Source organism: Chiloscyllium punctatum, chromosome 32 (genome assembly GCF_047496795.1).
Source record: "Chiloscyllium punctatum isolate Juve2018m chromosome 32, sChiPun1.3, whole genome shotgun sequence".
Classification (NCBI taxonomy): domain Eukaryota; kingdom Metazoa; phylum Chordata; class Chondrichthyes; order Orectolobiformes; family Hemiscylliidae; genus Chiloscyllium; species Chiloscyllium punctatum.
In genome coordinates this window covers 13,685,634-13,702,429 of record NC_092770.1, presented here as the reverse complement: position 1 = coordinate 13,702,429, position 16,796 = coordinate 13,685,634, and the positions used below count along the sequence as shown (strand labels likewise).

The 16,796-nt window shown below is 40.3% G+C and overlaps 1 protein-coding gene across 1 annotated transcript in view; it reads left to right on the top strand.

The window, feature by feature from the left end:
* LOC140457899 (thyrotropin-releasing hormone-degrading ectoenzyme-like) overlaps positions 1-7,176 on the top strand; it is a 114,210-nt gene extending 107,034 nt beyond the window's left edge. The window contains exons 16-19 of the mRNA XM_072551658.1: positions 720-887; positions 971-1,111; positions 1,248-1,329; positions 6,327-7,176. Coding sequence (XP_072407759.1) covers positions 720-887; positions 971-1,111; positions 1,248-1,329; positions 6,327-6,470 — 535 coding nt within the window. The 3' untranslated portion in view covers positions 6,471-7,176. The remainder of the gene's footprint in view (positions 1-719; positions 888-970; positions 1,112-1,247; positions 1,330-6,326) is intronic.
* The last annotated feature ends 9,620 nt before the right edge of the window (positions 7,177-16,796 follow it).

Sequence of the window (16,796 nt, the reverse complement as noted above, 5' to 3'; positions counted from 1 at the left end):
CATTCCCAGCAACATCCTGGCAAATCTCTTCTGAACCCTCTTCAGTGTAATAATATCCTTCCTATAGCAGAAAGACCAGAACTGGATACAACACTCTAGAAGAGAATGTCAACATAATGTCCCAACTCCTATACATAAAGGTCTGAGCAACTTAAGCATGTGTGCTGAATACTTCCTCGATCTCCCTATCTGTATATAATGCAAACTTGGATGAATTGTGTACCTGAATCCTGAGGCTTCTGTACTGAACAACACTATATTTCATTGGGCCTTGCCATCTCCTGACATTTCTTTCTAGGCTGCAACTTCTTCCCCCAGGGTGTTGTGAGAGATGGGTGAGGATCCCTATAGGTTCATGTTTGAATTTGAAATGGATGATGTGAATATTCCCTAACAGGAAACTCAAGGCCAGTCCCAGTTGAGCTGGTGTCTCAATGACATTATTCGGAGAAGCTGCTGGTATTATGCAAAGCTTCTTGTATGTTATGCATTTGTCAAAATAATCTTGAACTCTAGATAGTTTTATAAAACTTGACGCTCTTCCAGACCTCCAGATATTAATGTGCATTAGTATAAATTGTATTTCATTCTTAACCTTGCATGAATGAATTATTAGCTTGTAAGCCCAGCAGTCTCCTCATGACAGCTGGGTACCAGAAATTCAAGGTATTGAACAAGATACTGTACAAATACTAACACTTTGTAATGGTGCATTTCAGAATACCACCAAACGTCAGAGACATTGCCTATTGCACTGGGATTTCCCTCATGGATGACAATGTCTGGGATTTCATCTGGACCAAATACCAATCTTCAACTGCTGTTTCAGAGAAGAAAATTTTACTGGAGGCTTTAGCGTGCAGCAAAAATACCGTTCTGCTGAACAGGTTAATAAAAAAAGATTATTTTAAAAATCCTTTTATAAAATGCAAATATTTAAAGGATCAATCTAACTGATTTCTCTTTTCAGACTTCTGAATCTGTCATTAAACTCTCAAATGGTTCCAGACCAGACCACCATAGATGTTATAATTCATGTGGCAAAATATCCAAATGGACGTGACTTAGCCTGGAAATTTTTCCAGGATAAATGGAATGTTTTTAAATCAAGGTAAACAGAACAAAAATCAATTCAATAGAACAAGCAAAAATATAAGATGTGTTCTGAAGAATGGAGCCAAAATAAAAGTCTGATTTAGGCACCGAACATATGTTGTTGAGTAAGCTTTGTAATATTTTTTTAACAGATATGGAGAAGCTTTGTTTATGAACTCCAAACTCATCAAAGGTGTGACTGACTTTCTGAGTACTGAAGCTGAACTAAAGGAGGTACGTGGTTCCAACAACGCACAAGGAATGTCTCTGTTAGAACTTGATTCTAGTTATCATCCTTAAGAATGTGACTTTCAAAAAGGGAACAAACCCATAGAACAACAGCTCTTAACAAAACCTCATTTTAATTTGACCATGTATACTGAACACAAGGTTTACTAGTAAATTACATGCATGTTACTTATTTTAGTGTGGATATAACAGAAGAGGAAAATCTTTCAAACAAGTCAGTTGGGGTGGAAATTCGTTTAGACCAATTTTGGAGCCTTCTAAGTAGATGCCACATACTCCAAAGGAGAGGCTAAAGCATGTTCTCAAATTAGGCTCAAGCCTCATTGGTATTATTTGTATGAGCCATCTGCCATACCTCCATAGGCAGCTCAGCCATTTTAAGAAAACTTAGCATCAGTGCATCTCAATGAATTACCACATGACTTGTGCCATCGATAGTGATCTGAACTTAATAAGTGCCAGCAGAGCAAGTGGATTGGTAATCGGGAAGAATGGTGATAGTGGAAAGCAGCAGATTTGGATTCTGTGAAAGCAAAGATTGTCTTTACACCATTCCCAGTAGTTATTATCAGATAAAATAAATGGATCTGTCCCTAAGGAGGAGTTCACAGACTAGACCTAGCATCTACTCTGTACCATCCACTTTCCTTCACACCAATGTTAACATACACAAACAGTAAAACATAGTTGAAAATGTGGGTGGGAGAGAGAAATGGTAAGTAAGTTTGCAGATGACATGAAGATGGGCAGGGTGGTTGACAATGAGGAAGCAAGTCTTAGGTTTCCGGAGACTGCGGCTGGATTGGTCAGATGGGCAGATCCTTGAACGTGGCAGAACAGGCTGGTAGGGTGATTAAGAAGGCATCACAGGATGCCCGAAACGTTGATTCTCCTGCTCCTGATCAGTCATGGTATAGATTATAAATTATAGATATAAATCAAAGGTTATATTGGAGCTGTACAAACCTTTGCTTAGGCCACAGCTAGAGACTCTATGCAGTTCTGGTTGCCACATTATAGGAAGGATGTGATTGCACTGAGGAGATTCACCAAGATGTTGTTTGGTTTGGAGCTTTTTCACGATAAAGAGGCTGAATAGGCTCGGTTTGTTTTCTTTAGAATAGAGAAAGCTGATTGGTGTGTATAAGATTGAGGGGCATGCACAGGGTGAATAGAATGCAGCTGTGCCCTTAGCTGAAGGGTCAGTAATGAGAGGACAAAATTTTAAGAAGAAACGCAGGAGGTTTAGAAGTGAGTTGAGGACTTCCTTTTCACTCAGGTGGTGGTGGGAATCTGGAAAGCAATGCCCAGGAGGGTGGGAGAGGCAGGAAACCACACAAGCTTTTAGGTGGATGTGAACCTGAAATGTTATAACATTCAAGGCTATGGACCAACTGCTAGAAAGTGGGATTAGTATAGATAGGCCAGCGCCGACTTTGTTGTGCTTTATGACTCTTTGCTGGCCTCTGGTTTACGTATGAAAGATGGTTAACATATATCCCAGGAACTTATTAGAGACTCCGAAATTATGGCCTGACCTGATGTCAAGTTGGAATTCTTTCCTAGGAGAAAGTGAGGACTGTAGATGCTGGAGATCAGAGTCAAGAGTGTGGTGCTGGAAAAGCACAGCAGCTCAGGCAGCATCCAAGGAGCAGGAGAATCAATGTTTTGGGCATTAACCTTTCATCAGGAAGGACTTAACGCCTGAAACGTCAACTCTCCTGCTCTTCAGATGCTACCTGAGCTGCTGTGCTTTCTCAACAACACACACTCGACACTAGAATGCTTCCCTGCATTATTTAGGTACCTTCTGGACACATGGCTTGTTGCACCAAGATTCAATTTCTATATTATTGATTTTCTTCAAACAATGCTGCATTCTGAATTTTAAGTTTCAAAGTGCAAGATCAAGGCACATGTATAGTTAGAAAGATTTATCAAGATCATCTGACTATAACAACATAATTACCACCAACCATTTAAAGATTAAAATTATAATTTATTTTATCATTTTCAAATCGACAATTATATCAAGGCCTCCTCTCAAGTTTTGTTTTTCTCCAAGGGTTCACCTTGAGTACACAAGGAGTTGAGAGAGACAACTATTTGCATGAATCATTATTATAATTTTACCAATTATTGGCCAAAGCATGACAAAGTTAACTATTCCTTGGCATTGATTGTTATGACCTTTGGAGAGAACATATTAGAGGTTCTATACTCTGGGCAACTCTTAACCCATGGAGTCCCTTTGAAATGTAAATGAAGGTTTCCAGTTGATCCAAAATGCTATTATGATATTGTAATGCAGCACCTTTTTGATATGTCAGCATAGAATAGCAATAAACTTTTTCCAGTAGCAGTGTGTTCAGCAATAAACACCCATATTGTGATTAAATTCCTAAGAATACTCCCTCAGCATTTCATTAAACACAGGACAGTTACTGACTCATTGAAATATAAAAGTTATTGATGTATTTTAAAAAGAAATCTAATGAAATTATACAGTTCTGAAGTAGTGCAACCACCAAACATCCTGAGCAATTTTAAGGTTTGGACAGTTTTAGAAGGATTTTTAAAAATCCATCTTGATAAGATTTTGCACTCCTGAAGCTTGAACTTTATTATATTATGTCGGCTTAGCTAGACTGATGTACATGAAAATTCTTAAGCTGTGATATTATGCACCTGGTAAAAGGTCATATGGTTCACCATGCAAAAGGGATCTTACCATCAACAGAAAATGAAGTGCTTAACAGGACATTTGTAACTTAGAAATTCCATGCAGAACATAAAATACAAGTTATATTATAATTATATCTGCCTTTATCATAATCTGCCATTTGTTTTAATTGATCTGTTCTCTCACAATAAATGTGACTGTGCAATATGCTTACCAAGTAAATTTGATCAAGTAGGGCTGAGGTCCTTCTGACTGATTAACATGAATCAGATATTTCATCTGCTGGATCAATTAGTTGCTTCTTAGTCAGTGGAACATCTCCGTTTGACAACTTTCCAAACAGTCAAAACAAATTGAATTGCGATCCAGCCAAGCAAGTCGATTGAACTTGTCTCGTTGCAACAAATTATTTCTCAATTTGTTGTTAAATCAGGAAACTTTTTTTAATTGAGATGCTGCAGCCTCGATTCCAGACATCAAAGGGGTCATTTTCAACTACATTTGACAAGTGGAGCATTTTGCCTGGTCCTTTCTTAATTGCTTGTAAATTGATGGCCAGCACACCCACATGCACAGGAGGAGGAGGAACACTGTCTGCAAATTCAAATTGAGGTCTTACACTGGTTGCAAGGCACAGTTGACAGTTTTCAGTAACAGAGTTGGCCGTCAGTATGGTATTGGTGCCAAGTGGTTAATCCTTACCCATGGTCCTGAATTAGATTAAAGACTTTACAGCATCTACCCATTCAATGCTGGCAGCTCCCAGCTTCAAATATCTCCCTAAACTGGAAACAGCACCAGGCATCAGTATTAGCTTTGGTCAGGATTTGGAGAAACCGGTGTTGGACTGGGGTGTACAAAGTTAAAAATCACACCAGGTTATAGTCCAACAGGTTTATTTGGAAGCACTAGCTTTCAGAGCGCTGCTCCTTCATGTTGGACTATAACCTGGTGTTGTGTAATTTTTTGCTTTGTTCAAGTAATACAGTCAAAATGTGTGGCTGGAAAGCACAGCAGGTCATGCAGCATCCGAGGAGCAGGAGACTTGATGTTTCGGACATTAGCCCTTTATCAGGAATATGGGAGGTAGGGGGTGGAGCTGAGAGATAAAGGGGGAGGGGTCTGAAAGATAAATAGGAGGGCAGGGGTGGTGGGAAGGTAGCTGGGAAGGTGATAGGTAAATGCACTTGGGGGTTGATGATGATAGGTTGGAGAGGAGGGTGGAGCGGATAGGTGGGAAGGAAGATGGACAGGTAGGACAGTTCAAGAGGGTGGTGCCAATTTGGAGGGTTCAATCTGGGATGAGGTGGGAGGGAGGGGAGAAACTCAAGTAATACAGCCAATCTTGTCAGCTTTGTGCCCTTTACATGAGCAGCTCTAGATCTCTTGCCAACGCTCTTTTCTTCACGAGACATCACCAATTGAATTTTTAATCAGGGAGGGGCACGGAAAATGGTGTCTCAATCTGGTTCCTGTTCCTGCACAACCTGTTTTGGGCAGGGTCACTGGGATTTTCAATTTATAGTGAATTGAAGTTCCAGGGAGCAGGCTGCCCTTTGATTAGGACACTGGTGCTAAGGGAGGGGGGAGGGGGGGGGGCGGGGCGAGGCGAGGCGAGGGGTGAGGGGGCGAGTGGCAAAGGAATGCTCCTTCCAGTGCTTGGTGATCAGCAGGGTCACACAACCAAAGAGAGAAAAGGTCAGATAAATTAATTTTAAATGACCATGGATGCCTGGCCATATTTCTAGAGGGGCAACCTTTCTTGGGGATGGTGGTTGGCAGTGGCTGTGCCCCAACAGCTGTTTTGGATTTGGGGGGTTTGGGTGATCCATCAACACCCCAGGCCCTCAACCTCTTCACCTCTGACCCTGAATCCATCATGTCATCGTCATCGTCATCGTCATCGTCATCGTCATCATCATCATCATCTAGGCCAGCGTGGGTCATTGACACGACCAATTCAAAATCCTAATTTGTGCATAATTGGCCTGAATTAGCTACCTGCCAGAAAACTGACCTGATACTGAGCCATTCTCACCGATGTGGGAGTGTAGTTCCCCCATTCATCTCCCTCCAATCTGGACCCCACTCTCTGCTTCAAAAAAAACTTGTGCCGCAACTTAAGTAAAAATGGATCAAACAAACTTTGCAAGCTATAAACAAGACAAATGGTGCTTCTTATTTGATTTGTCTGGTCTGTAAAGGACATCACACCAGCTGCACTCTCCTACCACAGCAAGCATTTGGCAGTTCCAAGTTACTTATAAAAAAAAATGTTTTTTTTTTCATAATTTTACAGCTGAAGGAGTTTATAAAGAATGTCAGAGCAGGAGCAGATGCCTCATTCACACAAGCCATCGAAATTGTGGAAGCAAATGTTCGATGGCATGGTCTCTTTGAAGACGAGCTGTTCCAGTGGCTCAGAAAATCCCTGAGCAGTTAATTTGTGGCACGTCTCAATATTTATAGCATGAAGTACTTTTATGCATTTGTACTATTTTAAAAAATTCTCTACTTTTATGAGAAAGGGAAAGAAGAAGTGCACTGCAGATTTTTGCGTTGGTTTTGCATCTTTCTACAGATTATACCGTTCCTTCCTACCAGGAGGATTTTGAAAAGAAGATCTGCTATTAACATTGGAAATGGCTATGTGGGACAAAGAATGTTTTTACAACTAGTGCATGTTATTAATACTCTGTGAAGAAAGGAATGGTTTGAAATGTATTTTCTGCATGAATATTTTGTCCCTTCTGCATTCCAGCATGCTAGCTTTCAAAATTTCCAATTTTGTGTATTTGCAGTGTTCTTATTCTGAAACAAAATGGTAATCTTATGCAAATGTTTTAAAGCACGACAACTGTTATGGACAATCAATGTGGAAAACTGGACATGGGAATCAGTTCTTGAAACCTACTGATATAAATGTGTGCTTAAAACGATGATAATTGGAAGTTAAGCCCAATTTTAATTTTCTTCTCAATAAAAAGTACAACTTGAGAAGTATTCCACAGAATACTGACAGAAATAAAAAGAAAATGTTAATTTAGCCCTTTTCATGTTATTAATATTGTAGATTTTCTAAATGAAAACCTATAGCTTATGTATTTTAAACAAAAAATATGGCATTTTAAGTCTGATAAAATTTTGTACAGTAACCAAATACAGAAATGTCTGTTTATTTTTCAAAATGTATTTTTCCACACGTCACTCTTCAAACCTGTCTTCGGTTTCCACACAAATATGTCTGCTTTCACAACAGCTTCCAGTTCACCATGTCAGATGTGGAAACCTTGACCAGTGTATTTTTGACTCCATTCTAGCTCAGATCAACCATGTTCTTGCTCCATATCCAAATTGGTGAACTCCCACATGGAATTATTGAGTAATGATTGAAATCACCCTCTTGACTTTTTTTTTGTATATTCATTCATGGGGTGAAGATGTCACTGTCAGCATTTATTGCCCAATGGAGAGGACAGTTAAAAGTCAACCACATTGCTGTGGGTCACATGGAGGCCAGATCAGGTAAGAAAGCAAGTTTCCTTCCCTAAAGGACATTCGTGAACCAGATGTGTTTTCCCAACATTCATCAATGGATTCATGGTCATTATTAGATTCTTTAATTCCAGATTTTTTTTAACTTAAGTCAAATTCTACCATTTGCCATGGTGGGATTTGAACCTGGATCCCCAGAACATTATATAGGTCTCTGAATTAACAGTCTAGTAGTATAACTACTTGGCATTTGGAAATATATTCCTGTTCAAAGTTTGGGAGAAGATTTGTAGCTCGGGTGCTCGTTGTTGTGGTTCTGTTCACCGAGCTGGGAATTTGTGTTGCAGACGTTTCGTCCCCTGTCTAGGTGACATCCTCAGTGCTTGGGAGCCTCCTGTGAAGCGCTTCTGTGATCTTTCCTCTGGCATTTATAGTGATTTCTATCTGCTGCTTCCGGTTGTCATTTCCAGCTGTCCGCTGCAGTGACCGGTATATTGGGTCCAGGTCCCACCCAGGGACAACACTACTATCATCGGACAAGCCAAACTGAGAACAGCCAGGGAATTCCTAGAGGCATGGCACTCATCCACTGATTCAATCAACAAGCACATCGACCTGGACCCAATATATCGACCACTGCAGCAGACAGCTGGAACTGACAACCGGAAGTGGCAGATACAAATCACTATAAATGCCTGAGGAAACATCACAGAAGCGCTTCACAGGAGGCTCCCAAGCACTGAGGATGTCACCTAGACAGGGGACGAAACATCTGCAACACAAATTTCCAGCTCGGCGAACAGAACCACAACAATATATTCCTGTTCCTGCACTGTCGCTGGGTCAAAATCCTGGAACTCCCTCCCTAAGGGTACTGTGACTCAACCTACAGCAGTTGACTGCAGTGGTTCAAGAAGGCAGCTCATCCTCACTTTTTCAAGGACAACTAGGGATCGGTAATAAATGCTGGTCAGCCAGAAATGCTCATGCCTGGTGAGAGAAATTTTTAAAAATCAACAATAATCTGAGTGCTAGAATTCTGAAGGGGAAAAAAAGCAAAAGTGCTGAAAAAGTACAACAGGTCTGTTTGCATCTATAAAGAGAAAAGATAGCCTAACGTTTCAGATAGAAACATTTTATTAAAACACTGCCAGTGAAATTCATCACAAGCTGCCTTCTCAAACTGCAAACGCTAAAGTTATTTGTAGCACCCTTCACCATGCTTCAAATTAGCCAAATCAACAAATACTAACAGGTAGAAACTGTCCATTTCTCGGGTGTCAAATATGTGCAATACTTTCAGATTTAGCAGCAAGTCAGCTCTCCGTTTGCATGTTGCTATGTTTGTCAAGCAACTGTCTTGCTCAGAAAGATGTTTTGTTCTAATGTTACTGTGAACGGAGGGGAAACATGGTTCACAGTCATCTGGTTTACTTTATCCCTACCTAATCCCCATGCCTCACTGTTGCTTGCTCCAACTCCTCTCCTGGGGTTTAACTGCAGGTCACTGCTAACAAGTATTGACAATTGACACACTGAATACGTGAGCTACTTTTGACCCACTGGGGTAGCAATAGCTGACACACAGAGCGTGCTTATCAGGCCTAAAGCCTAACAACCAGCATGCTTCAGGCCTGTGTAGTGACAGAAATAGGCCCAAGCAAGTTTCTACCCTTAAAGTTTGGAAGTGGTGTAATCCTGATCTGTGAAATTCATTGACCAAATTTTTTCAAGTTTCTACTATACAACTGACAAAACTAAAATGGTGTTTTAATAAAATGGTGTGCAAGGTAAGAAGCCATCTAATGTTGTTAGATTCATCTTTGGGCAGCGGAGAGCAGTGGAAAATTGAACAAGTTGTGCATATTGATGTTATTCAGATCCATCCATTGTTGTAAATGTGAAGAGGAAAAGCATTAAAGAATCCCCTTAGATAATTTAATCTGGAGCGAAATGAGATTTTTTTCAATCAGTCTGTTACTCTGCTAAAAACATACTTTTCTTTTCAAGAAACAAAAATAATGAGCTGCAATTTGTTAGTCCTATGGGGACAGTTTGAAGATGGGCAAGGAGTACAGATTGCTGCAGCTGGGACCAGGATTAGTTGCCTGTCAATGAGTTGGCATGGTAGCTTAATGGGTAGCACTGCTGCCTCTCAGTGCCAGGGACCTGGAGTTGTTTCCAGGCTGTGTGATGTTTGCACATTCTCCCTGCATCTGAATGGGATTCCTCCGGGTGCTCCAGCTTCCTCCCACAGTCCAAAGATGTGCAAGTTCGGTGGATTGGCCATGCTGAATTATCCGTAGTGTCCAGGGATATGCAGGCTTGGTGGATTAGCCACAGGAAACCCAGGATTACAGGGATAAGATGATGCTGGGGGTGGGATGCTCTTTGGAGGGTCGGTGTGGATTCGATGGGTTGAAAGCCATGCTTTCATATTGTAGGCATTCCATGATTCTCGGAAGATGGGCAGCCAGTTAGGGGCTCCCAGTCATTTCGGGCCACTTTGCAATGGAGCCACTAATTTGTCACCATCTAAAGTTGGCAAAACCCTCCCGCTGACTCCTCAGACAATGACACACTAGATCTTCCTTGAATGAGACAGTTTGGAGAGCAACGATGGGCCTTTCTCTGAAATCAAGTCTCCAAGAGCATAAGTGCCACCATGCAGTCCAAGCTGGCATCTCTTACCCTCCAGTGCCAGCAAGAAAACGGGGGCTGCTGCCAGGAGGACCAAAATCACAGGGAACAAAGTGCTTTACTGGGGCTGAGAAATGCAGGAAGTGGTGGGAGATGGATTGTAATCAAGGGGCAGCAGCGGTGCTCTCTGTGGCCAAACCCTGCACAATGTCTGTAACTTCAATCACCCACAAATTAGAGCAGATTGAGGCACACCCTACACATCAGTGACACATGGCCTATGTTGCTTTACCAGTTGGGTACATTGCCTCCTCTTTGTCTCAAATGGAGCTGAGGAAATTGCTGCTCAGATCAGAGCAGGCCATTACTTGTTCCTTAATTGGTAGTTAATCGACCATGTTTGGCATCTTAAGTGGAGTGGGCGTTCCCATTCAGAACTTACTTGAATCGAGGCTGGAAAGAGTAAGGTGTCCGTCCTGCTAACAATTCATCTATTTTCCCAGCTGCCCGTCTCCTGCCTCCTTCCCAGCTTCAAATAGGTCTGAAAGGTTCTGCTCCATCAGAATCAAAACCTGCATATGGTCCTGTCACAATGTCAAGCTCCTGACTCCTGCGCCGAAAAATTCACCCCAAAACCTTTTCATTGTTTTCTCAGCACACAGTAAGAATTCCATGTGCTTTGTTCACTTATACTGACGAAAGCCGAGTTAAGATTGAATTTAACTATGGCATCTGTCATTGGGAAGTTTGGATATTATTTGGTATTTCATGAACATTAATAAAACTGTACTTACTGTCAAAGAGTTGAAATCTAGATCGATTTCCCATAATGTAATCAAACTGCTGATTAATAAACTAAAACATTTGTTCACCTGGGAGCTGTGAAACAAAGAGCAAATGAACATTTAATTGCAATGGTGCAGACAATTCCCAGCTTTGTAAAATCATCCATTCACTATGCCATGGTCAATATTATGAAGTTAAAGGTTTCTTAATCAATCACAAATTTACCATGACAATGGAATAACAAATATCTTGGCAGGAACACTAACCCCCAAGAGGTTTTCAGAACTGCCTCAAAAGATACAATAAGACAAGACACCTTAAAAAAAAGGTTGCATCTTGAATGAACTACCCGTTGAGAACAATGGTAAGGGTAGTGACGGAATGACAGTGAGCTGATATGGCAATTCCTGCTTTGAAACACCATAAAGTTGAATTTCAGTCTTGAAGATGAAGGTAATGAAACAGGTTCGAGGATATTTAATCCCAGTTTAATTGTTTCACATATCTGAATCTTGAAGAAAAAAAATATAGTTAGTCTTTTTGTGGCATTTTGTGGAGAAGGTGGGGATGTAAATTGAGACAGATTTAATTGTCCTGTGCAGCTGAATTGGGGCATAGAAGAGTGATCTGTCCAGGATAGGTGTAATCCTGTCCCCACTTTAAATCACGTATTTTGCTAGAATAGTTTTACCTTGAATTGGTTTGAAAATTTGCAGCCAGTTTTGAGTCACTTGAATCTTAAGGGTTTATCTGCAGTGGAAACTATGGAACTAGAGACACAGAATTGAGGCTTAATTACGTTGTGATGAGTGCCTACTGTGAATGTGGACATTGCAATTTATAATAGGTCAAGTTGTCACAGAAGTGCACTCAGTGCTTAATATATTACCAGGCAATATTCCACGTCAAGCTACACAGACAAGCAACAGATTTTAACTCTGAGTTCATTACTGAATGGAAATCGCTCTGACAAGTTGATTTTTTCACTTGACCACTGCTTCCCTGGTCTCATTTAGATTCCACTGCTACATCTCCTGCTCAGTACAGGGGGTGACAAGAGTCAAGTGCAGCTGCTGACAGATGAAGATCATACACCTGCTTCCATGTTAGTGGTCTTGAAAATATTTCGGGAGGATTTCACAGGGAAGAGAAAGAGTTTGGGAGGCTTTGACTTTCCATGTGTGGTGTCCTGGACACACACTCATGCTAACCTTAGCTGACTTACAAAAGAACAGTTCCGATTCAGAGGAAAAACACTTTTCTCTTCAGAATAGCTGGAGACAGTCCCATATGCAGTGCAACAGCAATGGCAACCTCTCCACTCAAGCTCTGGTTAAAACCACATCAATGTCCAACTGCAAAATTGGGACCTTAATTCTATTAAACACACAGGACTCCTCTCTGCTGAATTGTGCACCCCCTTCAAGGGAGGCAGTAGTGTAGTGGTGATGTCACTGGACTAGGAGCCCAGGCTAATGTTCTGGGGAAATGGGTTTGAATCCCATCATGGAAGATGGTGAGATTTGAATGAAAAGCTGGTGACCACTTATCATTAAAAACCCATATGGTTCACAGTAACCTTTTGACAACGTGAGATCATATAATATTCAAATTGATATGCTTCAGGATGATTTTGTTTTTTGAAGTTGTTTTTATTCCTAATTCTGTGTCTATATCCTGTCAGATTTTAAATCTGTTTATAACTGACAAATCCAGAATTCATCTGATATTTGAAGCCTTCCCTTATATTAAATGTGACCCACTTCTACATATCAAAAGCATGCTCAAATATGTATTAGAGAATGTGCAGCAATTTAGCTGACAATGATATTGATATCAAGCTTGCAAGATTTTCTGATTTCAAACTCCAAATTAAATGTCCCACTCCTTCCTTAGTTACTGTTTTGATAAAATGTTACTTCTGTGGAATATCCATAAAATGTGTAGTGTTCCTATAAAACTATTTTTGAAAGCTTTTTTGTGCAAATATTCCAATTGCTTTTATTGACAAAAAAAAAACATGCATATAGTCTGTTTCCCAAAGGATAAGACAAGAAATGAAATACTGCTGAAGCATAGTCACTTTTGTTAAATGTAGGAAATGCAGTAGCTAATTCAGGGAAACACGCACAGAAATGTCTTGTAAACAACAATGTGATATTGACCAGAATATCCACTGAATTAGAGAATTCCTACAGTGTGGAAATAACCCATTCAGCCCATCAAGTCCAACCACCCATACCTGCACCCCCCCGCCTCCCCCATTCCCATGGCTAAGCCACCCAGCCTGCACATCTTTGCATAATATGGGGCAATTTAACATAGATAATACATCTAACCTGCATATCTTTGGACAGTGGGATGAAACCAACATACCCAGAGGGAACTTATGCAGATACAGGGAGAATGTGCAACCTCCACCCAGATAATCACCCGAGGATAGAATCGAATCCTGATCCCTGGTGCTGAGAGGCAGCAGTACTACTCACTGAGCCAATGTGCCACCCTTAATCAATATTGGTTGAGCCATGTCTGTTGGCCATGACATAGGTGACACCTCTCCTCCTCTGTGAAGTAAAGTCAACAAGTTCTTTTACATCCACCCATATGCTTTTACCTTTCATCTGAAAGATGGCATCTTTGACAGTACAGCACTCTTTTCGTCCTGCACCAGCATGTCATACTAACTTTTGTGCTTGGGTCACTGGAGAGGACATTAAAACCACCTGTCGCCACACGAGTGTATCAACTGAGCCAAAGCTAACATTATTGCTTCATATCGATATAGCCTGTTCTACTCTATCTTTAAAGACAGAAAAATTGCAGATGCTGGAATCCAAAGTAGACAGGCAGGATGCTGGAAGAACACAGCAAGCCACACAGCATCAGGAGATGCAGAACTTGACGTTTCGGGTGTAATCTTTCTTCAGGACTCTTGAGGTCGACTTCTGCCACTACTGTATCTTTAGACAAGTAATACCCATATTAACTAAATGCCAAGCTAAAATCAATACAATAAAATGGATTAAATTTTGCTACTGTTCGCCAAACAGTAAGTTTACTGTTCAGAATGAAATCTCTCTTGCATTAGTGCAGCATTTCCCATTGTCACAAGGTCCATTTTGTAGCCTCTTTGGCTGACGCAGCCAGTTGGAATTGCTTTCAAGGCAGTTTACTGCTGTGGGCCTAGTGGGTGATGTTTTGAGATTCAATCAATTTTATTCCCAAAAGCCAAAAAAACACAGAAGGATTCTATATTGTCACTCTAGGTAGGATTTAAATACTGCTATCAGAGATGAACCTGTGCATCATACAATCCTTACAGGAACTGAAATGTAATCATTTAGAACTTTATGCAGTTACAAAATGTTTCGCTGTATATTGTCCACCTCATACAACAGTGACTGTTCCAAATTGAACATAAAATGCCAAAATACCACCCAAGAGGGAATGCTACACCAACTCAGTTCAATCTGTTTCATGTTGGAATGAGCTTACAGAGACAGACTTTGTTTTATATTTTTAACCAATATCTTGGCAAAGCAGATCTTTTTCTTGGCACTTCAGTAAGGATGAAATCAGTCAATGTGAAATAGAAGACAATAACATGAGGTATTGTAACAAGAGATCATCAACTGTAACTATAGATGTATGAGATAGTGTTGCTATGGTTGCAGGCTGTACTGGAGGTTTGCTTATGTGATGTTCTGACCAAATCTGATATTTGATCATCTAATGTCACTGCATTGGCTCATAACACTTAACAGTGTCTGTACAGAGATGTATCCTCAATGAGAGAACCCACATTTAAGTCTTACCAATCCTTGCTGTATGATTGCTACATTTACGTCAAACAAGAGGTCTGTCCCAATCATCAGTCAATTAGTGGAGAATAAAAAGGCAGGATCCTGAAACTTTGATAGTGTTACAACACGGGGTAAACCTTTCTACTAATTTAATCCTGACACATAGAGAAACTCACTTCACGCCGTAATCTGTTAAATTTTGAGAGGCAAAGAACTATCCCAGATTTCACTATTTAAAGTGAAAATTAACAATTTTATTCTTTAAGTCCACCAGAGAACATTAAAACCACAACTATCTACAACTCATTTCTCTTAAACTAGTCTTTTACCTCTCACTCTGCAATATTGGTCCGATAAAAAACCCCGATTAAGGTTTACAAAAAAAATCACATTTCAAAATCAGCTAACTTTGTGGATTCTTCTTTGTAGAATTCCCTCTGTACATTTTCCTCTGTATTTTCCTGGGTCACCATTTCTTCGGTCTTCTGTTGCACAACGTTTCTTACAGACAGGTACCTTTCACAGAGCTATTCGGCTAGCCGTCTGTACTTGTTGGTGCTGTTTGCTGTTGTCCTCCTAACTGTTCAAAATGTCTGGTTTTATATCCCAAAACATTGGATCATTTCATAGGTTTGATGTCATCAAAACACTAAATTCAACTTTGTTTGGATTTTGGTCTCTGGGGCATAATTTGAACTGATTGGCCGAATTTGTATGTGTTTTTGTACTGTGGCAACACAATACCAGCTATTTGTGTCAACCAAATGTTACATTTTATTCAGCACACTCTGTGCTTTCAGTCCTTGCTAGCTTCCTCTCTCTCTTTAAGGTACAGTGCACACCTACACCTTTATAACAATACTCAAGAGGAAAAGACCACATAGTCGCTAGAGTCAAGCACAATCCTCTGTAGGGATGGCAGTTTGCCAGTACCTCAACCATATGATGAAGCAGAAGGCACAAAATGAGGCCAGAAGTGCAATTGGTTTCAGTGCTGTTGAAGTGCATCAGAGTTGTATGCCAAGGAACAGTGCCATTAAGACAACATTTTTTTACATGCTGTAAGTCCAATATCTCATGATGTTTTGGGAAGACAAAGTGTGGAAGACAGTATTACCATGGATTATGCATTGGTTAACATAGTTGCTGTTTACTTTAGCTCAAAATAAATTTAGTACAGAATGGCAAGAATTATTCAGTCATCTGAGCATTTGTGAGAATCAGTAGAAGTTTTTTGACAGATTTTTATCATCTTGCAGGATGTTATAAGTATGGAGCTTTGAAGAATAAATTAATTAGAGTATGTAATCATGGGTGTGAGGGGTGAAACATTGTCAGGCCTTCTTCAATCCAAAAAGGATTTTGCACTGAATCCAATTCACCACAGGAGCAGAAATCGGTCAGTACCGTAAGGGATCATCCTGGATTCTTCTGACATGATTGGATGGTTAGGCCCCAATAAGGTGTCATCATCCTTCTACGAACCCACTAAAAGAGAGCAAACAAACATCATCAACCATATTAGGTTGGACAAGATGTATTTCCAGACAGAACCACAAGTGCAATAAATGTTCACCACAAGGAGTTGAGTGCTCTAAGGGTGACTAGTTGGACACTTGGGAAAATATTGTAAATGAGCAGCGGTTTCATCACTTGAAAAAGAAAACAAAAGATCCTGATAAAGGAAAATGTCCAGATGAACTGAAATCATGCAGTGCAGAAAAATGTGAAGAAGCTAAATACACAGAATAAAATAAGAAATCAACATTCCAAGAGTCAAAATAAATTCTGGAACATCATTGTGAAGGTGTAAACCTTTGAAATAGCGAATGAATTAAACAACTGAGCACCTGTTTCAATACAGACAGACAGATTGCCAACATTTTGTGAAAGTCAGACCAGCTAACATAAAGCTGAGGAATGTTCAATTGACCCAAAACATTAACTTTGATTTCTGTCAACAGATGCTGTTAGACCTGCTGAGCCTTTTCAGCAATTTCTGTTTTTGTAACATAAATTTCCACCATCCAGGAGGCACAGAT